Consider the following 21,391-nt stretch of genomic DNA (forward strand, 5'->3'; position numbering starts at 1 on the left):
AAGGAAGCAGGTCTGGCGCAGATGCAGATGTGAAACATGCTAAACAGCCTCAGCGCTGTTATTGCTACAAAGGCTTAAATGGTGAGCTGTTGACCCTTCTGTCCAATCAGGGAACAGTCACTTGGTGAGGGTTTATTGGACCCAGTGAAGCTCATTGGCAACCACACCCTGAGCCAGATGAGTTCTTGACAAATACTGAGCCTCAGTGAGGGTTTTGTTGTGTTGTGGTTATTCAGGAGCACTGATACACAGACACCCCAAAGAGATACCAAAGCATTTGGACCCCTATGGAGCCCTGAAGCACCAAACTCAAATAGGGGGACAGTGACTGTTCTGAGGTTAAAAGAAAAGGAGAACTTGTGGCACCTTAGAGACTAACGAATTTATTTGAGCATAAGCTTTCGTGAGCTACAGCTCACTTCATCAGATGCATGCAGTGGAAAATACAGTGGGGAGATTTTATATACACAGAGAACATGAAACAATGGGTGTTACCATACACACTGTAATGAGAGAGATCAGGTAAGGTGAGCTATTACCAGCAGAAGAGGAAAAAAACCTTTTGTAGTGATAAACAAGGTGGGCCATTTTCAGCAGTTGACAAGAATGTGTGAGGAACAGTAGGGGGAGAAAATAAACATGGGGAAATAGTTTTACTTTGTGTAATGACACATCCACTCCGAGTCTTTATTAAAGCCGAATGGAATGGTGTCCAGTTTGCAAATTAATTCCACTTCAGCAGTCTGTTTCTGAAGTTTTTTTGTTGAAGAATTGCCACTTTTAGGTCTGTAATCGAGTGACCAGAGAGATTGAAGTGTTCTCCGATTGGTTTTTGAATGTTATAATTCTTGACGTCTGATTTGTGTCCATTTATTCTTTTATGTAGAGACTGTCCGGTTTGGCCAATGTACATGACAGAGGGGCATTGCTGGCACATGATGGCATGTATCACATTGGTAGATGTGCAGGTGAATGAGCATCTGATAGTGTGGCTGATGTGATTAGGCCCTATGATGGTGTCCCCTGAATAGATATGTGCACACAGTTGGCAATGGGCTTTGTTGCAAGGATAGGTTCCTGGGTTAGTGGTTCTGTTGTGTGATGTGTGGTTGCTGGAGAGTATTTGCTTCAGGTTGGGGGGTTGTCTGTAAGCAAGGACTGTCCCGTCTCCCAAGATCTGTGAGAGCGATGGGTCGTCCTTCAGGATAGGTTGTAGATCCTTGATGATGCGTTGGAGAGGTTTTTGTTGGGGGCTGAAGGTGATGGCTAGTGGCGTTCTGTTATTTTCTTGTTGGGCCTGTCCTGTAGTAGGTGACTTCTGGGTACTCTTCTGGCTCTGTCAATCTGTTTCTTCACTTCAGCAGGTGGGTATTGTAGTTGTAAGAACGCTTGATAGAGATCTTGTAGGTGTTTGTCTCTGTCTGAGGGGTTGGAGAAAATGCGGTTGTATCATAGAGCTTGGCTGTAGACAATGGATCGTGTGGTGTGGTCTGGATGAAAGCTGGAGGCATATAGGTAGGCATAGTGGTCAGCAGGTTTCCGGTATAGGGTGGTGTCATAAATATAAAGGGAAGGGTAAACCCCTTTGAAATCCCTCCTGGCCAGGGGAAAGCTCCTCTCACCTGTAAAGGGTTAAGAAGCTAAAGGTAACCTCGCTGGCACCTGACCAAAATGACCAATGAGGAGACAAGATACTTTCAAAAGCTGGGAGGAGGGAGAGAAACAAAGGGTCTGTGTGTCTGTCTTATGCTGGTTTTCTGCCGGGGATAGACCAGGAATGGAGTCTTAGAACTTTTAGTAAGTAATCTAGCTAGGCATGTGTTAGATTATGATTTCTTTAAATGGCTGAGAAAAGAATTGTGCTGAATAGAATAACTAATTCTGTCTGTGTATCTTTTTTGTAACTTAAGGTTTTGCCTAGAGGGGTTCTCTATGTTTTTGAATCTAATTACCCTGTAAGATATCTACGATCCTGATTTTACAGGGGGGATTTCTTTATTTCTATTTACTTCTATTTTTATTAAAAGTCTTCTTGTAAGAAAACTGAATGCTTTTTCATTGTTCTCAGATCCAAGGGTTTGGGTCTGTGGTCACCTATGCAAATTGGTGAGGCTTTTTATCCAACATTTCCCAGGAAAGGGGGGGGGTGCAAGTGTTGGGAGGATTGGTCATTGTTCTTAAGATCCAAGGGTCTGGGTCTGTAGTCACCTAGGCAAATTGGTGAGGCTTTTTACCAAACCTTGTCCAGGAAGTGGGCTGCAAGGTTTTGGGAAGTATTTTGGGGGGAAAGACGCGTCCAAACAGCTCTTCCCCAGTAACCAGTATTAGTTTGGTGGTGGTAGCGGCCAATCCAAGGACAACGGGTGGAATATTTTGTACCTTGGGGAAGTTTTGACCTAAGCTGGTAAAGATAAGCTTAGGAGGTTTTTCATGCAGGTCTCCACATCTGTACCCTAGAGTTCAGAGTGGGGGAGGAACCTTGACAGGTGGTGTTTATGTGACCATCACTTATCAGCACCGTAGTGTCCAGGAAGTGGATCTCTTGTGTGGACTGGTCCAGGCTGAGGTTGATGGTGGGATGGAAATTGTTGAAATCATGGTGGAATTCCTTAAGGGCTTCTTTTCTATGGGTCCAGATGATGAAGATGTCATCAATGTAGCGCAAGTAGAGTAGGGGCATTAGGGGACGAGAGCTGAGGAAGTGTTGTTCTAAGTCAGCCATAAAAATATTGGCATACTGTGGGGCCATGCGGGTACCCATACCAGTGCCGCTGATTGGAAGGTATACATTGTCCCCAAATGTGAAATAGTTATGGGTGAGGACAAAGTCACAAAGTTCAGCCACCAGGTTTGCCGTGACATTATCGGGGATACTGTTCCTGACGGCTTGTAGTCCATCTTTGTGTGGAATGTTGGTGTAGAGGGCTTCTACATCCATAGTCGCTAGGATGGTGTTTTCAGGAAGATCACTGATGGATTGTAGTTTCCTCAGGAAGTCAGTGGTGTCTCAAAGATAGCTAGGAGTGCTGGTAGCATAGGGTCTGAGGAGGGAGTCTACATAGCCGGACAATCCTGATGTCAGGGTGCCTGAGATGCCTGAGATGATGGGGCGTCCAGGATTTCCAGGTTTATGGATATTGGGTAGCAGACAGAATACCCCTGCTTGGAGTTCTAGGGGTGTGTCTGTTCGGATTTGTTCTTGTGCTTTTTCAGGGAGTTTCTTGAGCAGATGGTGTAGTTTCTTTTGGTAACCCTCAGTGGAATCAGAGGGTAATGGCTTGTAGTATGTAGTGTTGGAGAGCTGCCTAGCAGTCTCTTGTTCATATTCCAACCTATTCATAATGACAACAGCACCTCCTTTGTCAGCCTTTTTGATTATGATGTCAGAGTTGTTTCTGAGGCTTTGCATGGCATTGTGTTCTGTACGGCTGAGGTAATGGGGCAAGTGATGCTGCTTTTCCACAATTTCGGCCCGTGCACATCGGCGGAAGCACTCTATGTAGAAGTCCAGTCTGTTGTTTCGACCTTCAGGAGGAGTCCACCCAGAATCCTTCTTTTTGTAGTGCTGGTAGGAATGTCTCTGTTAGTATGATGTTCAGAGGTGTGTTGGAAATATTCCTTGAGTCGGAGACATTGAAAATAGGATTCTAGGTCTCCACAGAACTGTATCATGTTCGTGGGGGTGGAGGGGCAGAAGGAGAGACCCCGAGATAGGACAGTTCTTCTGCTGGGCTAAGAGTATAGCTGGATAGATAAACAATATTGCTGGGTGGGTTAAGGGAACCACTGTTGTGGCCCCTTGTGGCATGAGGTTATGATTCAACATGTTTTCATAGGGCATCGAAGTGTCAAGTCTCAGTAAGATAGGTGCACTGGAGCTATTCTGAAGTGCTTAAACAATAAGAGATCCCAGTCATGCTGAAGTGCTATTCCTTAAAAAAGGCATTAGGGCCTGCCCCGAAGTACAGGTATACCTACACCTGTTCTAAGGCCTATCCTGAGGCATCACTGTGCCAAAATGCCAAGGTCCTGAGTTCTGAGGCATGATATACTGAACTTGGTCAGGTGCTGTTGCAGTGAGCTCCAACATTCCAATATGCTGAACTCTGATGCACACCACACTCTACTAAAGCTGTGCCAAGTTTTATTCTGAGGCTTCACAGTTGGTTGCTGCATTGAAGTCATTTCCAGATGCCTTGAGGTCACCAGTGCCTATTCTGAGGCTTTGAGGGCCAAACTTCTGAGTCATCAAACTCCGAAGCTATATTTCCAGCCCCAAAGCTATTTTCAATGCCCAAGTTGCTCCTAGGCTCCAGGTAGGTCCAGATGCTGGGCTTCCATGTTGCTCACAGACACAATTGTTTACTGTACACTGAACCTTTAAACTTCTCAAGGCTTGACACATCCAGAGACCTCACAATGCCACATCAAATTCTGACAGTGACACACTTACAGAAGTCTGGCTGCACTGAGAATGATGTCTCTGCAGATTAACTGCCCTGGCACAACTGGTCAGGAGAGTGGAGACTAAAATTGCCATATCCCTTTAACAAGGATAGGGGTGCATGTACAAAGCCAGAGTGCTGGCAAAAAAAACAACAAAAAAACTAAAACCCTCTCAAAGTTGAATATCCCACTTACTGATGGCTTTGTGGGATGCAACCCTCCAAAACTTTTCTGCTTTGCGTATTCCAAGACAGTCTCACACTACAGGTTGAGATCCAAGAGCAAGTATCAAAGAGTGAAAATCCCGTGGTGATAGTATCCCTAAGAAAATCATACATACTTTCCCCAGATCTCTTCAAGTTTTAAAATCATTGGGTTGAGACAACTTCAATATGTAATTTCCTTGCTCTTGTGAATAATTGTTTTTAACTTTCTAATTTGTATTATTTGATTTTAAATATTCATATTAATGACCAAGTTATAAAAAGACTGATGTATAATCTAAATTAAATATTTACATAAAACACATCAACCTTAAAATCACACTTGTTAGAATTTTTTAACCTACTATTGTTACAACTAATATCTCAGATTACTGTAACCAAAAGAGATTAATTATTTTTCTATTTTCAGTTTGCTTTGTGCATTTGATAGTGCTCTTTATATAATCATTTGTACTGTTTTCCAGTCAGCCAGTTAGTCATTTTGTCTTATTGTTTGTAAATGACTTTTACATAGCAAAAGAAGGGAGAAAAACATTTTTAAAAGAACAATGATTATTAAACCGCAAATACTGGCGAGAACACAAGGGCACTCATAGTATATAGAACTATTTTAAACTTTATAAATATGACTAGATTTCAGGTTGATGGGTTCACTTTCAATACTGATACAAATCCTAAAAATACAAGAAACATATGCTACTTTTCACATATTTATGCCAAAAACATACTGTGTGGGAGCTTCGGTTCCTTTGAATGTTTCTGAAGAAAGTTTTTTGGAGATGGTACTTCAATTTTTGGTGGTCCCATAGTTTTCCATGGAGCTCTATTTTCTTCTATTTCATGTTTCACAGATGCTCTAAATGTCGATATATATCTTTAATGTTAAAAAAATAACCAGAAAGTAGTTAAAAGTCAGAAAGTACTATATGTATATATTGCACTCTTTGTCTATAGCTAATATTCAAATAAATTCTGTGGCTCCACAAAAATACTTTGGGTACTGAATACAAAAAGTAAGACATTATAGCAACATTTTTGTGAGATTAAGGCATAATTTTCATTGCACACATTGCTTGGTCTTCTTTTTAAATCATCTGCATCTTAAAATAACATTTTCTTGTGGGTCTTCAATCCAGCATGATTAGCACATCAACTTCATTATACTTTGTTCAAAGATCATTCAAAATATGCATACAGTGTTTCTGAATGAAGACTTACACTACATTCATAGACCTTTCCAGAGTTAGTATATACAGTATAGGGAGAGAGCAAGCCACAATATACAATACATACTTTACATAGCATTCCTCCAAAAAAGGCAGCTTCTGCCAATGGACAGAGCAAAGAACCACATTATTAGTTATTATTATTAATAATTATTATTATTGGTATTACTGTAGCACCTAGGAGCCCTAGGCATAGACCAGAACCCCACTGTGCTAGGCACTGTACACGTTTTTAGATGATATTGAAATCACTTATATTGAGGCCAAAAACTTACTATTTTTCAAAAATGGATAAGACATTTATATTGACTATGATAGCATCCATAGTTACATTAGATAAGCTAAAATTATATTATAAAGGTATACACAGCCTCATGCTTCAGAACATATGTTAACCACCTACTGATGGGGGTTGTGTAGAAACCTCTCCTATGGGTGTGTTATTTTGTAATTGCCCCCTGGCTGCAGGGTTTCTTTCACCATCATCTGAAGGATCTGGTACTGGCTAATGTCAGAGTCTAGACTAAAAGGACCATTGGTTGGAGCCAGTACAGCAAGTTCTATGTTTCAATATCATACACAGTAACTCCTCACTTAAAGTCATCCCGGTTAACGTTGTTTCGTTATTACGTTGCTGATCAATTAGGAAACATGCTCGTTTAAAGCTGCGCAAAGCTCCTTTATAATGTTGTTTGGCAGCTGCCTGCTTTGTCCACTGCTTGCAGGAAGAGCAGCCCGTTGCAGCTAGGTGGTGGGGGCTTGGAACCAGGGTGGACTGGCAGCCCCCCATCAGCTCCCCGCTCCCATAAGTTCCCTGTGCATAGCTGCCCAGGAGGCTATCAATTGCCCGCAGTTCAGCTGTCCCTCCCCCCACTGCCATGTGCTGCTCCTGCCCTCTGCCTTGCAGCTGCTCCCAGGAGCCTCCTGCTTGCTGTGCGGTGGAGCGGGGAAAGAGGGGAGCTAATGTCAGGGTGTCCCCCTCCCCCCTGCTCCTGCCCCCCGCTTACCCCTTCTCCATATAGAGCAGGGTGGGGACATCACAGGGCTCAGGAAGGAGAGAGCTTGCTGGCCGCAGCTGCTGTCTCAACTTGCTGATCTTTTAAAAGGGCAGTGTACAGATTTTAAGGGCAGTGTACAGATTTTAAAAGGGCAGTGTACAGAGAGTGGGGTCAGCGTACTTAAAGGGGCAATGCGCATCTCTCTCTCTCTTCCACACACAGGGTGTGTGTCTCTGTCTCTGTCTGCCATGCTGTCTCCCCTCTCTCCATTCATGCTGCCTTGTACAGTGTGAGGCTACATTAACAATGTGTTAACCCTTGAGGGCTCAGCCGAATGCTAGTTCATCATTTAGCAGTAAGGCATTCCCTGGGAAATATCCCACCCTCTTCCACCCTCTAACTTCACCACCTCAACCAAGCTTCACAATCATCATTGCTGTGTACAGTATTAAATTGTTTGTTTAAAACTTATACTGTTTGTGTATATATATATATATAGCTTTTTGTCTGGTGAAAAAAATTTCCCTGGAACCTAACCCCCCCATTTACATTAATTCTTATGGGAAAATTGTATTTGCTTAACATCGCTTTGCTTAAACTCGGATTTTTCAGGAACATAACTACATTATGTTATGTTACATAACTACATTAAGCAAGGAGTTACTGGACTTCTTATATGGCATAGGGCTGATCCTGAACGACTGAAATCAATGGCAATTTTGTCATTGGCTTCAGTGAGTGCAGATTTAGATCTAAGGCATGAAAGAATATATACTATATGTCCATAATTCTGGACATGATATTTATAATGCAATAAGGTTATTCTCCTTGAGAATGGCACCCTAACTTAGTTTGTCCAAAGGGATGCTTACTTGTGTGACAAAACCTAAAAGGAACGATAACAACAACAAAAAAAGACTAATGGATTTATTGGCACATCTATCTGTTCTCAAGATACGGATCTCTTATGGTATCAAATTGTAGTACCCACAAACTGTTTTTTGTTAATAATAATACATAATAATAACATTAAGATTAAAACTGGAATGTCTCAGACAAAGTCACAGAATGAACTGTGCAGTCCTCTCAAATGGCTAAACCCTAAGCTGTTACCCAACAATCTGTGATGCATTTTCAAGTACGGTAAAGGCAAAAAAAGACAATATATATAGTACAACTTAGTTAACCAAAAAGAACAGAAGGAATTACTTTGGTTAAACAAGTTCAGCTGAATGGGAGTCACGGTAGCAACATTAATGAAAATGTGCACAGAAGGAAAAGTGTTGCAAGTGTCAGACAGATCATTTATTTTTATTACAGTCTTTAGATGTGGGTGATCTAAAAGACAGGGAATCACCCAGGTTAACAGGGAGACTGGGATTCAAGAGATTTCAAATAAATAGTACTGTACTGTACTATTTTGTTTTGCCTGAAAAATACTTTGATTGTGTGACTTATGGGTGGAATCCTGTACAGCTGTCTTCTAGGTACAACCAGATCATGAATAAAAGTGAATGGATAGAACAGGTTGCAACTACCATGGCTCAGAGCTTGTAAAACCAGAGACAGTGGTGTTCGAATTAAGGTGAATTTCCACTTCCTTCCTGTAGAGGTCCCCTATGTTTTTGATCACGTAAATAAGAAATGCCTAGCATTTCTCTAAGTTGATGACAGGATTTTTCAGAATTGTTGGGTTTTTCATTTGAGAATCTGCTTTCCTTCTTCAATCATGCAAGCTAATCTACTGAGATCCAGACATTGAGGTTACGGTCTCTGACCTTTGGGTAGGAGATAGAGCTTCCTTCTCATACAATTTAAAAACTGGAGAACAAAAAAGAAATGCAGATCTTTTGACATGAAGGAGGAGAAGGGTCTTAGGATAGCTTCTCTCCTTGACTATTCTTATACCATGTCATTGGATTTCCCTCTCTTTCTACCCAAACGTGAATTAGACAAGTCCCTTTTAGTGTGCTAAATGTTTTGTGTAACTTACAAGACAAAGTGAAGGAAATGATTTTTCAGTTATGGAGGATGCAGACAATGGGCTATTGAGGGTAGTGATGCAACAGAATGTAAATTAAAAGCTCCTCAGGGCAGGAAACACCTTCCTCTCTATTTTGTATAATGCCAAGAGCATTGTTGGTATACATTAAATAATAAATAATGAAAAATGAAGGGGCCTGCAACATGCTCCATTTTTCATATATTAATGGTGTAGAACCCAGGAATGTGACAAATTAGCAATGTGGACCCCTTAGTTGGGCAAAGAATGGACATGTTTGTCCTGGTAACTCATTAACACTTCCATTTATTTTATAAAAGGAGTGCACAAAAGGTTGTATTAAATTTGGTTTGTTTTTATATAATAATGGTTAGTAACAAGCCATAGCAAGTGTGTTATCTGGATATATATTTACAGCTTCGCCATATCAGTTCCCCATGTGAGCTAATATTCCCCATGTGAGCTAATAAAAACTGGAGTGTATTTGACAAAATCACAGAACAAACTGATTTTTTCTTACCCACATACCTTGGTAGTTTGATAGGCTTCTCCTCCACCCGGGGTAGGAGATTATATATGCTCTCTTGGGCACACAGCGCTGTCATCCTTGACCTGATGGGGCACATGGGGATAATACATTTACACTGTATGAACTGTTGAGGAATCTCAGTTCCTCTTTATCTGCCTCCCTTTCTCCCTCTGTTTTTTTTTCATCCCCCACACTACTCCCTCCTTTTCCACCATTCTCATTCTTTCCAGCCCTTCTCTCTTCCTCTGCTCCCTCCTTTCTCTCCTACGACCCTCTCCCACACCATCTCTTCATTCCTCCTCCTCTCCAGCACACTATTCCCTCTCTCCCGCTCATTCCCCTCCTATCCACATCACCCCCGCTTCCCCCCAACCCGTCCCCGTGGCTCCCTCCTTCCCTCACCCTGCTCCGCTTGGTTTCGGCTCAGAGAAGATGCTGCTGCTGCTTCTAGGGATTTGCCGACTGTTGTCTCTTCAGTTGCTATGGGAAACTATTGCTTAGTAACGCCTTTGTGTGGAGGGGTGGGGCTATTTGTGACCTCACTTCCGTCTCTCTGAGCCCGCCAGCAAGTTAGGGACGGTACTCAACACTAAGAATGGGAAGATGGATGCTGCGCAAGCGCACTATGCTGAGCAGGGTGGGAGAGCCCCGGTGGCTGCGCAGGCGCACGAGCGCTGACGTAGGACGGATGCTGAGAAATGATTGCTCACGAGCTGTTGTTGCCCTGCGTTGGGAGGCGCATGCGCACCCCGGAGCTGGTTGGTGCGGTGCCGAGGGGGACCAAATTCCAACTTGGCACGGGAGGATGGGCCGTTGAATCTCACGTTGCTCTGCCTGCGGTGCGGTTAATGTCTGGGTTCTGAACCTCCCTCCCGGCCCCTCCCGGGTACGTTTGACTCTCAGTGACTCATTTTAGGACCTATACTGAGTTACGGGGGTTCTGCCCGTCTTCGAAGGGCGTTGCAGTGACGAGGTAGCCGTATCCCTCCGCCCCTTGAGGGGTCCCTATGGCCGCGCGGGGTCAGCCGTATCCCTCCGGCCCTTGAGGGGTCCCTATAGCCGCGCGCGGTCAGCCGTATCCCTCCGCCCCTTGAGGGGTCCCCATTGCAGTGAGGGGGCAGCTGTATCTCCACCATCCCCCTGAGGGGGAGGTCCCCATTGCAGTGAGGGGGCAGCTGTATCTCCACCATCCCCCTGAGGGGGAGGTCCCCATTGCTGCGGGGCAGCTGCCTTTTCTCCCCATCCGGCCTAAAATGAAAGTGCTCAATATCTCATTGTTTATTATAAATTCAATTTCATAGTAATAACAGAGAAAATGTTGGTAGGCCTGGTTGAAGAAGTTAGGTCTATATACTCTAATTTTCCTCTGAAACATAGTTTGTTTCTTGTAGTATATTGAAAAACAAAACTACCCCTAAGTGGAGCCTGGAATCTATGTTGTATCCATTTTCTGCTTTTTTCTCAGGGGAGATGATAAAACCGTTCTGAGTTACATTCCCTCTTTTTTTCTTTACAGCTCCCTTCCACATCTATTGACATTTTGTAATGGATCTTTCTTTAGAATATGAAAAGCTCCTCAGCGCAGGGACCTCATCCTTTTATGTGTCACTGTAAAACATCACATAAATCTGTAGTGGTATATATAATTACATACAACAAAATTAAGTTAAGAGAAAATTAAGGTTGCAACATCAAGTATTCAGAAGTTAGCAGGTGCCAGAATTAAGGTTGTCTGTGCATCCTTAATTCGGCCCTCTTGTGTGTATGCATTGTGATATCGTCTTTAATTTCATGATCATGTATTATTTTTTCCACGGGACTCCAGCCTCATTCAATGTACAGGATGAATGGTGCTCATTGAATAGGTAGCTATTCAATATTTGGTTGTATTCTGACCATTCAGTGTATGACCCCATGGCTTATATACTGCACACCCTTCATAGCCTGCTCTGAACATATTTCTTAATTTTTTCATGGGCTTTGTTATGGTGCTCTTCAGTTTAGTATCTGAGGTCCGAAACCTAAGGTATTTAGGTGCCTAACTCACATTGAAATCAGTGGGAGTTACGCACTTAAATACCTTTAAGGATCTGGGCCTGAGTCTTCTCAAACATTGATAAATTTATCTTCACAACTCCATGGTTAGGTAAGATGGTGGTATTATGCCCATTTTACAGATGAAGAACTGAAGCAAGCAGAGATTAAGGTCAAAAGTGTCTTCCACCAGTGAGTGCCCAATTTGAGACATCTAAGTCTTGATTTTTTTCAGAGTATTTAGCATTCTATAGCACTTTGTTTGCTCAGAGCAGAATTCCCATTGAATTCAGTTGCAGTTATGTGTTCAGCACTTCTGCAAATCAGGTACCAGTATCTCAAGTTACGCACTAAAAAAATGAGGAAAAACAATCAATAGATTCCAAGGCCAGAAGGGACCATTATGATTATTTAGTCTGACCTCCTGTATAACACAGGCCATAGAACTTCCTCAAAATAATTCCTCAAACATATCTTTTAGCAAAACATCTAATCTTGATTTAAAAATTTCCCATGATGGAAAATGCATGTGACCCTTGGTAAATTGTTCCACTAGCTAATTACCATCACTGATAAAAAGTTACACCTTGTTTCCTGTGAATTTGTCTAGCTTCCACTTCTAGCCATTGGATATCTTTTTTGATTGAGGAGATCATTCTCAAATATTTGTTCTCCATGTACATTCTTGTAGACTATAATCAAGTCATCCCTTAACCTTTTTTAAAATAATTAACTTCAAATCAGACATCCAGATGTGGTATTTAGGAATTCTACATTGGGTTGTTTATTCATTTGTTCTCATTGAGGACTAGTGGCTTGCATGTTTTTGAAAAATGGGGATGATTAATTTTTGAGTGATACACTACACCCTCGAGGACTTCCTCTGGGAGCCAGCTGAATTTTGCTGTATTCTTTGGGTGAGTACATAAAATTAGCTGACTCCATCAGGGCCAGTGAATGCCACCCAGGATTTGAACTCTAGGCTCTTATAAACTCTGCAAGATAGAGACAGCCACCAGGACAAAGGATCTCTTTGATTCTATAGAGCTAATACGTTTTACAGGCTCCTCATTCCTGTGGCTCTTTGTGTTATCTGTCTTCCATGCTCATTGTAACTGATGCACATTTTTATATCTAATCCACAACAATGAATCTCCAAACATTTACTACTGTCTACTATTCACTATATGTCACAAAGTCAAAGCAGCTGTCTGCAACATATTTAAAACTCTTCCATCTGCTCATCTCTGTATCGAATAGTGGGTTTAAATAAAATAAAATAAACCCCCTACACTTAATTTTATTTCTCTGTGGAAGTCTGTAGTGTTGTCATCTGCCTACAACAGATACCAACTCAGACCTCATCCTGTCTACAAATACTAGGCGTAGATCAGAGTATCTCATTCTGTAAAACAGCAGTGTATGCTATGCAACTTTGCCTGTTGTGTATGAAGGACAGTGGGCAGTTGTATGCATGCAGTGTATTGCTTTTTAATTGTTAATTATTTTAAAATGTGAAAAGTAGTTTTAATATTTATTATTGCCTCAAAATGGCTGATTCACAGTTTGTGATAGGTTATAAGACCAGAAATAAACTTGTTTGTGTAAATTTTATTTTTGAATTTCTAGAGTTTCAAATGTTAGAGTTTTTTAATTTTTTCAGGTACAGCATTTTAGTATGTTTGCTTCCTGATTTTGTAATTTGTTATTACCATCTTAACTGTCTTCATGAAGTCTTTGTTCAGGACTAGAATTTATTACTATATCTATTTCCCCATATTATTGGTTAGTAATAGTAAAGCATCGTATCATCATTAATTTTCAGACTACTAATTTTTGTGCCTTTGCATAATCTAGAATGCCAGAAGATTTCAGAAGTGTTTAAATATAATGTTATTAAGCAAGTAGGCAGAATATTGGACCCAGACCAAATCCTTAAAATCTAATTATTAGGAACAGCGGGGTCTAATTTTGCTTTTGAGTCAAGAAATCTGTGCAAAAACCTTCCAAAAAACCACAGCTGAACCCACTTATCCTGTGCCAGCACAGTGGGTTTTTTAGCAATTAAAAGTTAATTTTAAACTATTGCTATTTTTGTTTTATGTAGGTTTGAGGATTTTTTGTTTTCATGGCTTTTACTGTAACTGTGTACAGGTTATGGATAACTTTTAAAAATGTGATCCTGAGTTAAGTTAGTTAAATTTTTGGCCTGGAAAATAAACACTGGTCATTTTGTAGTTACTTTTTAAAATATTCTTGGCAGTTTTAATGTTGCTATCCCAAACATAATCAATGATATAGCAATTGTAAATACCCAGTATGGCCACTGTCTTGCATGGCAGGAATGACCTTAAAAAGTCATTAATAACCATCAATATGTAAATGATTATTTTTTAGATTCATTATAGATTAATTTCCCAAAGAAACTGTGACAACCCTGTTTATTTTAAATAATAATTTTTAGCTAATATCCATTAGCAAATAACAGTAACAGAGCAGCAGGTTTTTTTATGTATAAAATGGAAAGAGGCTCGGTAAGGCTTTTGTGCAGTTTTGTGGTTATCATTTCCTCTTGTGTGAAGATTTTGACTATCCCTAAACATCACACAGAATTTCTGCTCTGCAATTCATGTTGACACTCGCACTGATTTCCCAAAACAAGCAAAATAGGATGCTGCTATTGAGAACAGCTTGATTTATCAGTATTTATCTCTCACACCAAGGTTATTCTGAGAGTAAAGTCACTTCTGTGACATCCACTTCACTCTATTTTCTTTCTTTAATTCTGTTCAATCTCCATCAAATGTAAAAACAAATATGATTTCACCCTAGGAATACTTGAGATACTGTTTGATCAGTATCATGTCTACCTAGAAAGGAATTGGATGAGCTAGAGCCAGAATTCCTACAGCAGGTTCATGAGTTTACTATGAGTTTAAATGGGTTGTGTAGCATTCCCTACTTTGTTGTCTTAAAGAACAAAAAACAAAACCCCAAACATCTACATGTAGGGCAAATATTTTATAACACGTTTTTAGGTTGTGTAAAGATAAACATTTAGTCTGCCTTCATTGTCAATAAGGGGCTGTGTGTGTTTAAAAATAAATCTATGCTATTAAGGAAACAATTGTTGAATATTTATATACTAACAAGTAGGAATAATAAACATGTGTTAGTATATATTTCAGCATTATAGCATTAGGTTTTGAGGGCGGTTTTAACAGCCAACTATTCTTATTTATCCTGAGGATATCGGCCTCAAAAGTTAATATTGAGTGTGCATCCAACACCTACCATTTTGCAATTAATTGTGAGTAGTTCAGCGTACAACCCTTAGCTGAGCCTACTGACAGAGATAGGGCACACAGAAAGAGACTCATTCCTCTATGTTGTGTACTACAGATCGTCTTCCTTTTGGGACAGCGACAAAAAGACATCAGATCTGAGAAATTGAGTTTTGGGTGTCTGGTAACATCTTTAGAAATCCTGCAAAATTTCAACATTTAAAAAAAAATAAACTAAATTTTGTATGCAGGTGTAGTATGAGGGGAAATTATTTTCTAAAATCTTGCATTGCTGAAAGATTTGTCACTAAAAGTGAGATGGTACTCTGTAAAAGGTCAGGATGTATTTTTTCACTGATAAATATTTACCCCTGTGGCATTCTGAGAGACACTCTCATAATTAGCTTTGTATTCTAAGGGACTGATTTTTTTAATTTCACATCTCGAAGGTTTTTTAGGTATGTTTCTATGAATTACTAATTACTTTTTTTTCCTCTTTATAGTATTTAAGTTACTTGTCAAGTTAGCTTGAAAAAGCAGCGGAAAGAAGATGTTTCATGTTGTTCGGTATCAGCATCTAAAATTAACCCAGAACATTGGTTTTAGTGTACGTCTAAAGTTGATTTTTCCAAGAACTCTTGCATTTGTACAACTGTGGAAGTCATGGCTCTCAACTCTCTCTCTTGTTGGAGACCAGAATATTGTCCTGATGGGACCTCCTGGAGCTGGGAAGACAACAGTTGGGAGAATAGTAGGTCACAAACTCGGCTGTCGTGTCATAGATGTGGATGATGATGTCCTTGAAACAACCTGGAATATGAGTGTGTCAGAAAAATTGCAGGATGTTGGTAGTCGACAATTTATAGAAGAGGAAGGAAAAGCCCTGTTAAAGTTTTCAGCATCTGGAAGTGTAATTTCCCTTTCTGGGTCGAATCCAATGCATGCTGCCAGCATGCAGCATGTGAAGAAAAATGGGATTGTTGTGTATCTGGATGTACCCACAAGAGACATAATAGATAGGCTGGAATTAATGAAAGTGGATCGTATTGTGGGGCAGGATTCTGGAATTTCTATGAGAGACATACTTCAGTTTAGGAAGCAATTTTATAAAAAATGGTATGATATTCGTGTTCTTTGTGAAGGTGGACTTACAGCAGAGGTTGTAGCAGATAAAGTACTTGATGCAGTTAAGAGATATCAAGACTCAGAATCAGAAACTTTTATTTCAACCAGACATATAAGGTCTGAAATGTGTGAGCAAAAAGGCTCTGTTAAATATTTCACTGAAGCTGTTGTTGAGGGCCTAGCATCTGATGGTGGACTCTTTGTTCCTGAGAAGGGGCTTCCAACATTCACTGCTGGAGAATGGCAAAGCTTAGTAGAAGCAACTTACGTTGAAAGAGCTCAGGTTATATTGGAAAGATTTATACATCCTGCTGATATACCTGCTTTCAAGCTGGGAGAAATTGTTGAGATTGCTTATGGAGAAAACTTTACTTGTTCTAAAATTGCCCCTCTTAGGTATCTGACAGGCAACCAGTTTCTCCTTGAGTTGTTTCATGGACCAACAGCCTCATTTAAGGATTTGGCGTTACAGTTGATGCCTCATCTATTTGCATACTGTGTTCCCAAAAGATGCAATTATTTGGTCCTAGTAGCTACTTCTGGAGACACAGGGAGTGCTGTCCTAGATGGTTTTAGTCGTCTTAGTGATACTGACAAACAAAGGATTGCTGTGGTCACTTTCTTTCCTGAGGATGGAGTAAGCCAGATTCAGAAATCACAGATGATTGGCTGCCAAAGAGAAAATGGGTGGTCAGTGGGAGTCAAATCTGATTTTGATTTTTGCCAGACAGCTATAAAAAAAATATTTACCAATTCTGATTATTCTGGCTTTCTTACTGTAGAATATGGAACAGCTTTAAGTGCAGCAAATTCTATAAACTGGGCTCGACTACTTCCCCAAGTTATTTATCATGCCTCTGCCTACCTTGACCTTGTTCATCAAGATATTATTACTTTTGGAAGCCCAATAGATGTGTGTATTCCTACAGGAAACTTTGGCAACATATTAGCTGCATTATATGCAAAAAGGATGGGAATCCCTATCAGAAAATGTATTTGTGCATCCAATGGAAATAATGTTTTGACCGATTTCATAAGAACAGGTCTTTATGATTTAAGGGGAAGAAGATTAATGCAGACTTCATCACCAGCAATAGATATTTTGAAATCTTCCAACCTTGAACGACATTTGCACCTGATTGCTAGTGGTGATGGACAGCTGGTGACACAATTATTTAGTGAGCTGGAAAAGCAATGTCACTTTCAGTTGCAGAAAGATCTACTTGAGAAGCTTCAGCAAGACTTGGTGGCTGGGTGGTGCTCTGAGGAGGACTGTCTTGCTGCTATCCACTCTGTATACAGTACTACAGGGTATATTTTGGACACGCACACGGCTATTGCTAAAGTAGTTGCAGATCGATTACAGGATAGAACATGTCCAGTTATCATTTCATCTACAGCTCATTATTCCAAGTTTGCACCTGCTATCCTGCGGGCTTTGAGGATTGCAGAAATAAAACAGAATCCTTTAAGTCAGCTTCACTTGCTGAGTTCTTACAGTCCTTTGCCTCCAGTCCATAGGGGCCTGTTAAAGACATTGAAAGAGAACGAAAAGCAGAAACATCAGATCTGTGCTGCTGATGTGAATGTCATGATGGCACATATAGAAACTGTAATACAAAATAAGTTTATGAAAGTTTTCTAAGTAAATTTACTTGGTGTTTATTATATCAATTTAAATATTTTCTTCACTAAAAAGTCATATTTTAATAAATGCATAGTACACAAGGTCTTTGGCAAGTTTATATTCTGAGTATACTTTCTCATTTTCATGTTCCGCTAAAACATTTTAACATTGATTTTAAAATTTTTTGCATGCATGTGAGAATTCTAATTCGGGTGAACGGTTCTTGTTTGAAAGCCCAAGAGACCGAGGGGCTCTTTTACAGAAAAAGTGCAGTAGTGCACGCTTCCCCACAAAACCCTGGCAGTGTGCCTCAATCCTGACTTGAGAGCGAGCACTTCTAAGGTGAAAGAATCATCCTATCTGAAACTGCTAACAAGTGCTCCAGTTGTGTTGTTGTGTATGTGGTATGTGCTGTGAATACTTTCCACTGGAAATTTAGCTAAACATTAATCTAACATGGGGCATTCAAAAGCCTTCAGGTGTAGTAACAGCTTTCATCTTCTCTTCATCTGGGATATATTTAAACTGGAATCCTTGAAGTTAAATTACCTATATCTTATTATCCACACAATCCTACAATATTTTAATATGCTCTCTCTGTATATATTGTTTTTGTATTGACTATGTAATCACATATTCTTGTTCAGTGTCAAAACATTTTTTTTGTCTTGCCATAGGGGACAGTATTTTTCCTTAACCTCGAGCCTGTATGTTTTATTATCACCTTTTAAAGCATATTTTTTCCCTGAATGTGCTTGCAACTTCCATTAGCCTCTGCTGAGGCTTTTCTATTTGAGCTCACAAGTTTATTGCACCATCTTACCAAATAGTAGAAGATAGTAATATCAGAAGCCTTCTTGAATAAGTGTAAATTAAAATATTCAATTGTTGAATTCCCATCCTTTTTCTCAAATTTTATGTTTGTGTTCAGGGACACCCCCCTCCCCCCCAAGCTTCTGGGGATATTCAAAATTACTTTTATTTTTATGTCCTCTGTAATTTTCTCCCCTTGATTTTTGAGTGGTTTTTGTGTATCTGAGAAGCCACAGAAAACAATTAGCCGAAGATTGAGGCAAATGTTCTTTTAAAAAAAAAAAGCTTCTAAAATTGGATGCTACTGCACCTTATCCATCCTTGCTAAGGCAATCTATTTTAGGTCACATGGTCAAGTTATCCTTTCTGTATCAGCTAATGACTAGTGGTTTAATAGGTTTTTTGCATCAAAAATAATAGATCTGGATGTCAAAGTGCAAAACTATCTTAGATGAGATTACCATATATCTACTAATTGTAGATTGTATTTGGCAATCAAAGGGGTAAAGTTTAAGTACCCGCTACATGATATACTGTTACCAAGCACATTATAAGCTGATTGAAACAGGAATGGTTTGTATATGTTATATGATAAATATTACAAATAATAGCTTCTCATGTATATTAAAGGTGTATCCACTACAAAGTTATGTGTGCATATGTAATATGTAGTTTTCTTTTCCTTCCCTTTGCTATTCTCTAATAGCTTTTCAGGACATCTCTGGTTATTTTTTCTGCTGTTTTTAGCTCTATCGCACATACATTTTTTTAACACAGTAATGCTAGAATCACGCTTTGTATTCTTATCTTCAGAAACGAGGCCCAAAAATAAGTGATGAAATGCTAACTGCTGGCATTTAATGCAGTACATCATTGGGGCTTAGAAAAAGGTAGTGCGAGTTTATTACTGAAAAGCGTTGATGGTGCATCATGTTAGTGCACGACAACCCTTTCACTTCTGGAGCTCTGAGTTTGAATTCTTCCTTTTGGTCCCAAGTAACAATAAATGTGATTGTCTTACCATATGTGCTCATTACAAAACCTGTACTGCAATAAGCTAATAGGGATGTTTCAGGATAGGGTGGGGTGGTTGCAGCACTGAAACTCAGACCATTCCTGTTTGCCGTCTCTTTCATGAGTATTAAAACTTACACACTTACATTACGGTTTAAGGTATCTAAGAAGAGAAACTTGATATAATAAACAATATAGAGCAAAGGAAAACAGAACATAAACAAGATTAAGCTAAAAGTCAAAGGCCTGTGTAGGAGTGGTATAGTTGATTTATAAGGGAATAAGACAACAGCTGAACTATACTCAGAGAAAAATTTATGTGCAACATACAGAAGGATTTAGTGTGGTGTGGCTAACAGCAATATTTCAGAGCTCACAGAAGTACCTCAAATTTGGTTGATTATTGAGGGGGAAAAATTCAGTCTGGTTCCTAGATGACAGTTCCTGTGATATGAACACAATCATAGCTGGCGCTGGGAGAGGTTAAGAACTGAATGGATTTAGAAACTGAACATTTAATTATCTCATGCTTAGGCTATGTATACATTAAAAAGTTAGGCTGATCCAGCTACGTCACTCGGGTGTGAAGAATTCTTCTGTTGACTTAGTTACTGCCCCTCAAGCAGGTGTATTAATTACAGTGATGGGAGAACCCCTCCCATTGCTGGAGTGAGTGTCTACACTGAAGTGCTACAGCAGTGCAGCTGCAGCATTTCTAATGAATACATAGCCTCAGACTTGGAATTCTAAGGCTAAGATAGAGAGACATATAAAGGCAATGCCTGGGGAGCTTTCCTCTGCTACTGGCTGTGTTAAACCTGTCCTGGCAATAGATAACTATTAGACTTTGTCTACACTGGCACTTTGTCAGCAAAACTTCTGTTGTTCAGGGTTTTTTGTCCCGAACGACAAAAGTTTTACCGATGAAAAGCGCTGGTGTGAACAGTGCTTTGTCAGTAAGAGTGCTTTCCTGCTGACAAAGCCATTGCCACTCGGGGAGAGGGGAAGCTTTTTGTTGGCAGGACAAAATAGCAGTCTCCTGCTGACAAAGAGCAGCTACACTGCATGCCTTTTAGTGGCATGGCTGTAGCGGCATAGCTGTGTCGCTAAAAGCCTCGGTGTGTTGCCATAGCCTTAAATAATTAGTTTCTAAAGCTGTCCAATACCTTTTATAAGGATTAAATTCACTCATTTTTTAAAGAAAACCAACCCAATGTGTTAACACTTTCATTTCACACAAGGTATACCAAAACCTATTTAGTGTTATACTGTGTTGCGCTATGAGTGCTATGCAATAATGTTTTTACTTTTAGCAGGAAAATGATACACTTAGAGTATTTGCAGGAAAACATAACATCAACATTGTGATGTGGACAATATCAATACTATTTGGGCCTGGGCTGCACACAAGTTGCAGTGGTTTAAATAAAGGTGTGGTGTTGGAAGTTAATTTGATGTGAGCCGGGGTTACAGTGTCTGAGTGTCCACATGTAAAGTTACACTGGTTTCCCTAAACTGGTGTAGCATCAGATCTTTTGTTAAACTGTTACAACTTCTGAGTGTAGATGAGCCTCTGCTGACCCACTGCTATCTCATGGAGAACTTTAAAGGATAATTGTTGTAAGAGTTCTGCTTATATACTGTCTGTATTTATATTATTTCTTTTACCTATGACTATTTGCATTCAAATATGATCTGTGTTGCTTAGGAACTGACCAGTTGCTCATAACTCATCTTAAGTCATCATTCTGTTTCTGTTATCAACAACTACCTGCGATGCCAGACTTGAGTAAAAGAATGATCAGCAAAAGCAAATGAATTTCTAAGGGGCAGTCCTGATTTCATTTGAATGTCCCTAGTAATGAAAATGCAGAGGTTTTCATATATCATGATATGTATATATTATACAAATTGTGATATTTTAGCAGAATTGTTTCTAAATAGAACATTAATCAGTTTTCCAAAAAATGTCCACTCTGCATTATTCGGGAACATCAAGAACATAAGTAAGTGTTAGAATTATTCAACCACACTATATTCTGTACTCTCCCTGTACTGTCTACATAGCT

General features: G+C 39.9%; 2 protein-coding genes across 3 annotated transcripts in view; one reads left to right on the forward strand and one right to left on the reverse strand.

Annotated features, from left to right (window-relative positions):
* Window positions 1-9,936, reverse strand: part of ENKUR (enkurin, TRPC channel interacting protein) — a 29,178-nt gene extending 19,242 nt beyond the window's left edge. Inside the window, exons 1-3 of one of the 2 annotated variants that reach the window (XM_048837863.1) lie at window positions 9,828-9,936; window positions 9,425-9,508; window positions 5,399-5,544 (exon numbers count right to left, since the gene is read on the reverse strand). In XM_048837863.1, the coding sequence (XP_048693820.1) occupies window positions 5,399-5,544; window positions 9,425-9,501 (223 nt within the window). In that variant the 5' untranslated portion in view covers window positions 9,502-9,508; window positions 9,828-9,936. Of the gene's footprint in view, window positions 1-5,398; window positions 5,545-6,903; window positions 7,013-9,424; window positions 9,509-9,827 lie in introns of those variants that run through there. The other variant, XM_048837864.2, reaches the window with a different exon arrangement.
* A 184-nt stretch (window positions 9,937-10,120) lies between these two features.
* THNSL1 (threonine synthase like 1) lies at window positions 10,121-18,954 on the forward strand. The gene is made up of 2 exons (XM_048837862.2): window positions 10,121-10,311; window positions 15,247-18,954. The coding sequence occupies exon 2, from the start codon at window positions 15,294-15,296 to the stop codon at window positions 17,511-17,513; it is 2,220 nt and encodes a 739-aa protein (XP_048693819.1). The 5' UTR covers window positions 10,121-10,311; window positions 15,247-15,293; the 3' UTR covers window positions 17,514-18,954.
* Window positions 18,955-21,391: the final 2,437 nt, after the last annotated feature.

Source organism: Caretta caretta, chromosome 2 (assembly GCF_965140235.1).
Source record: "Caretta caretta isolate rCarCar2 chromosome 2, rCarCar1.hap1, whole genome shotgun sequence".
NCBI classification, from domain to species: Eukaryota; Metazoa; Chordata; order Testudines; family Cheloniidae; genus Caretta; species Caretta caretta.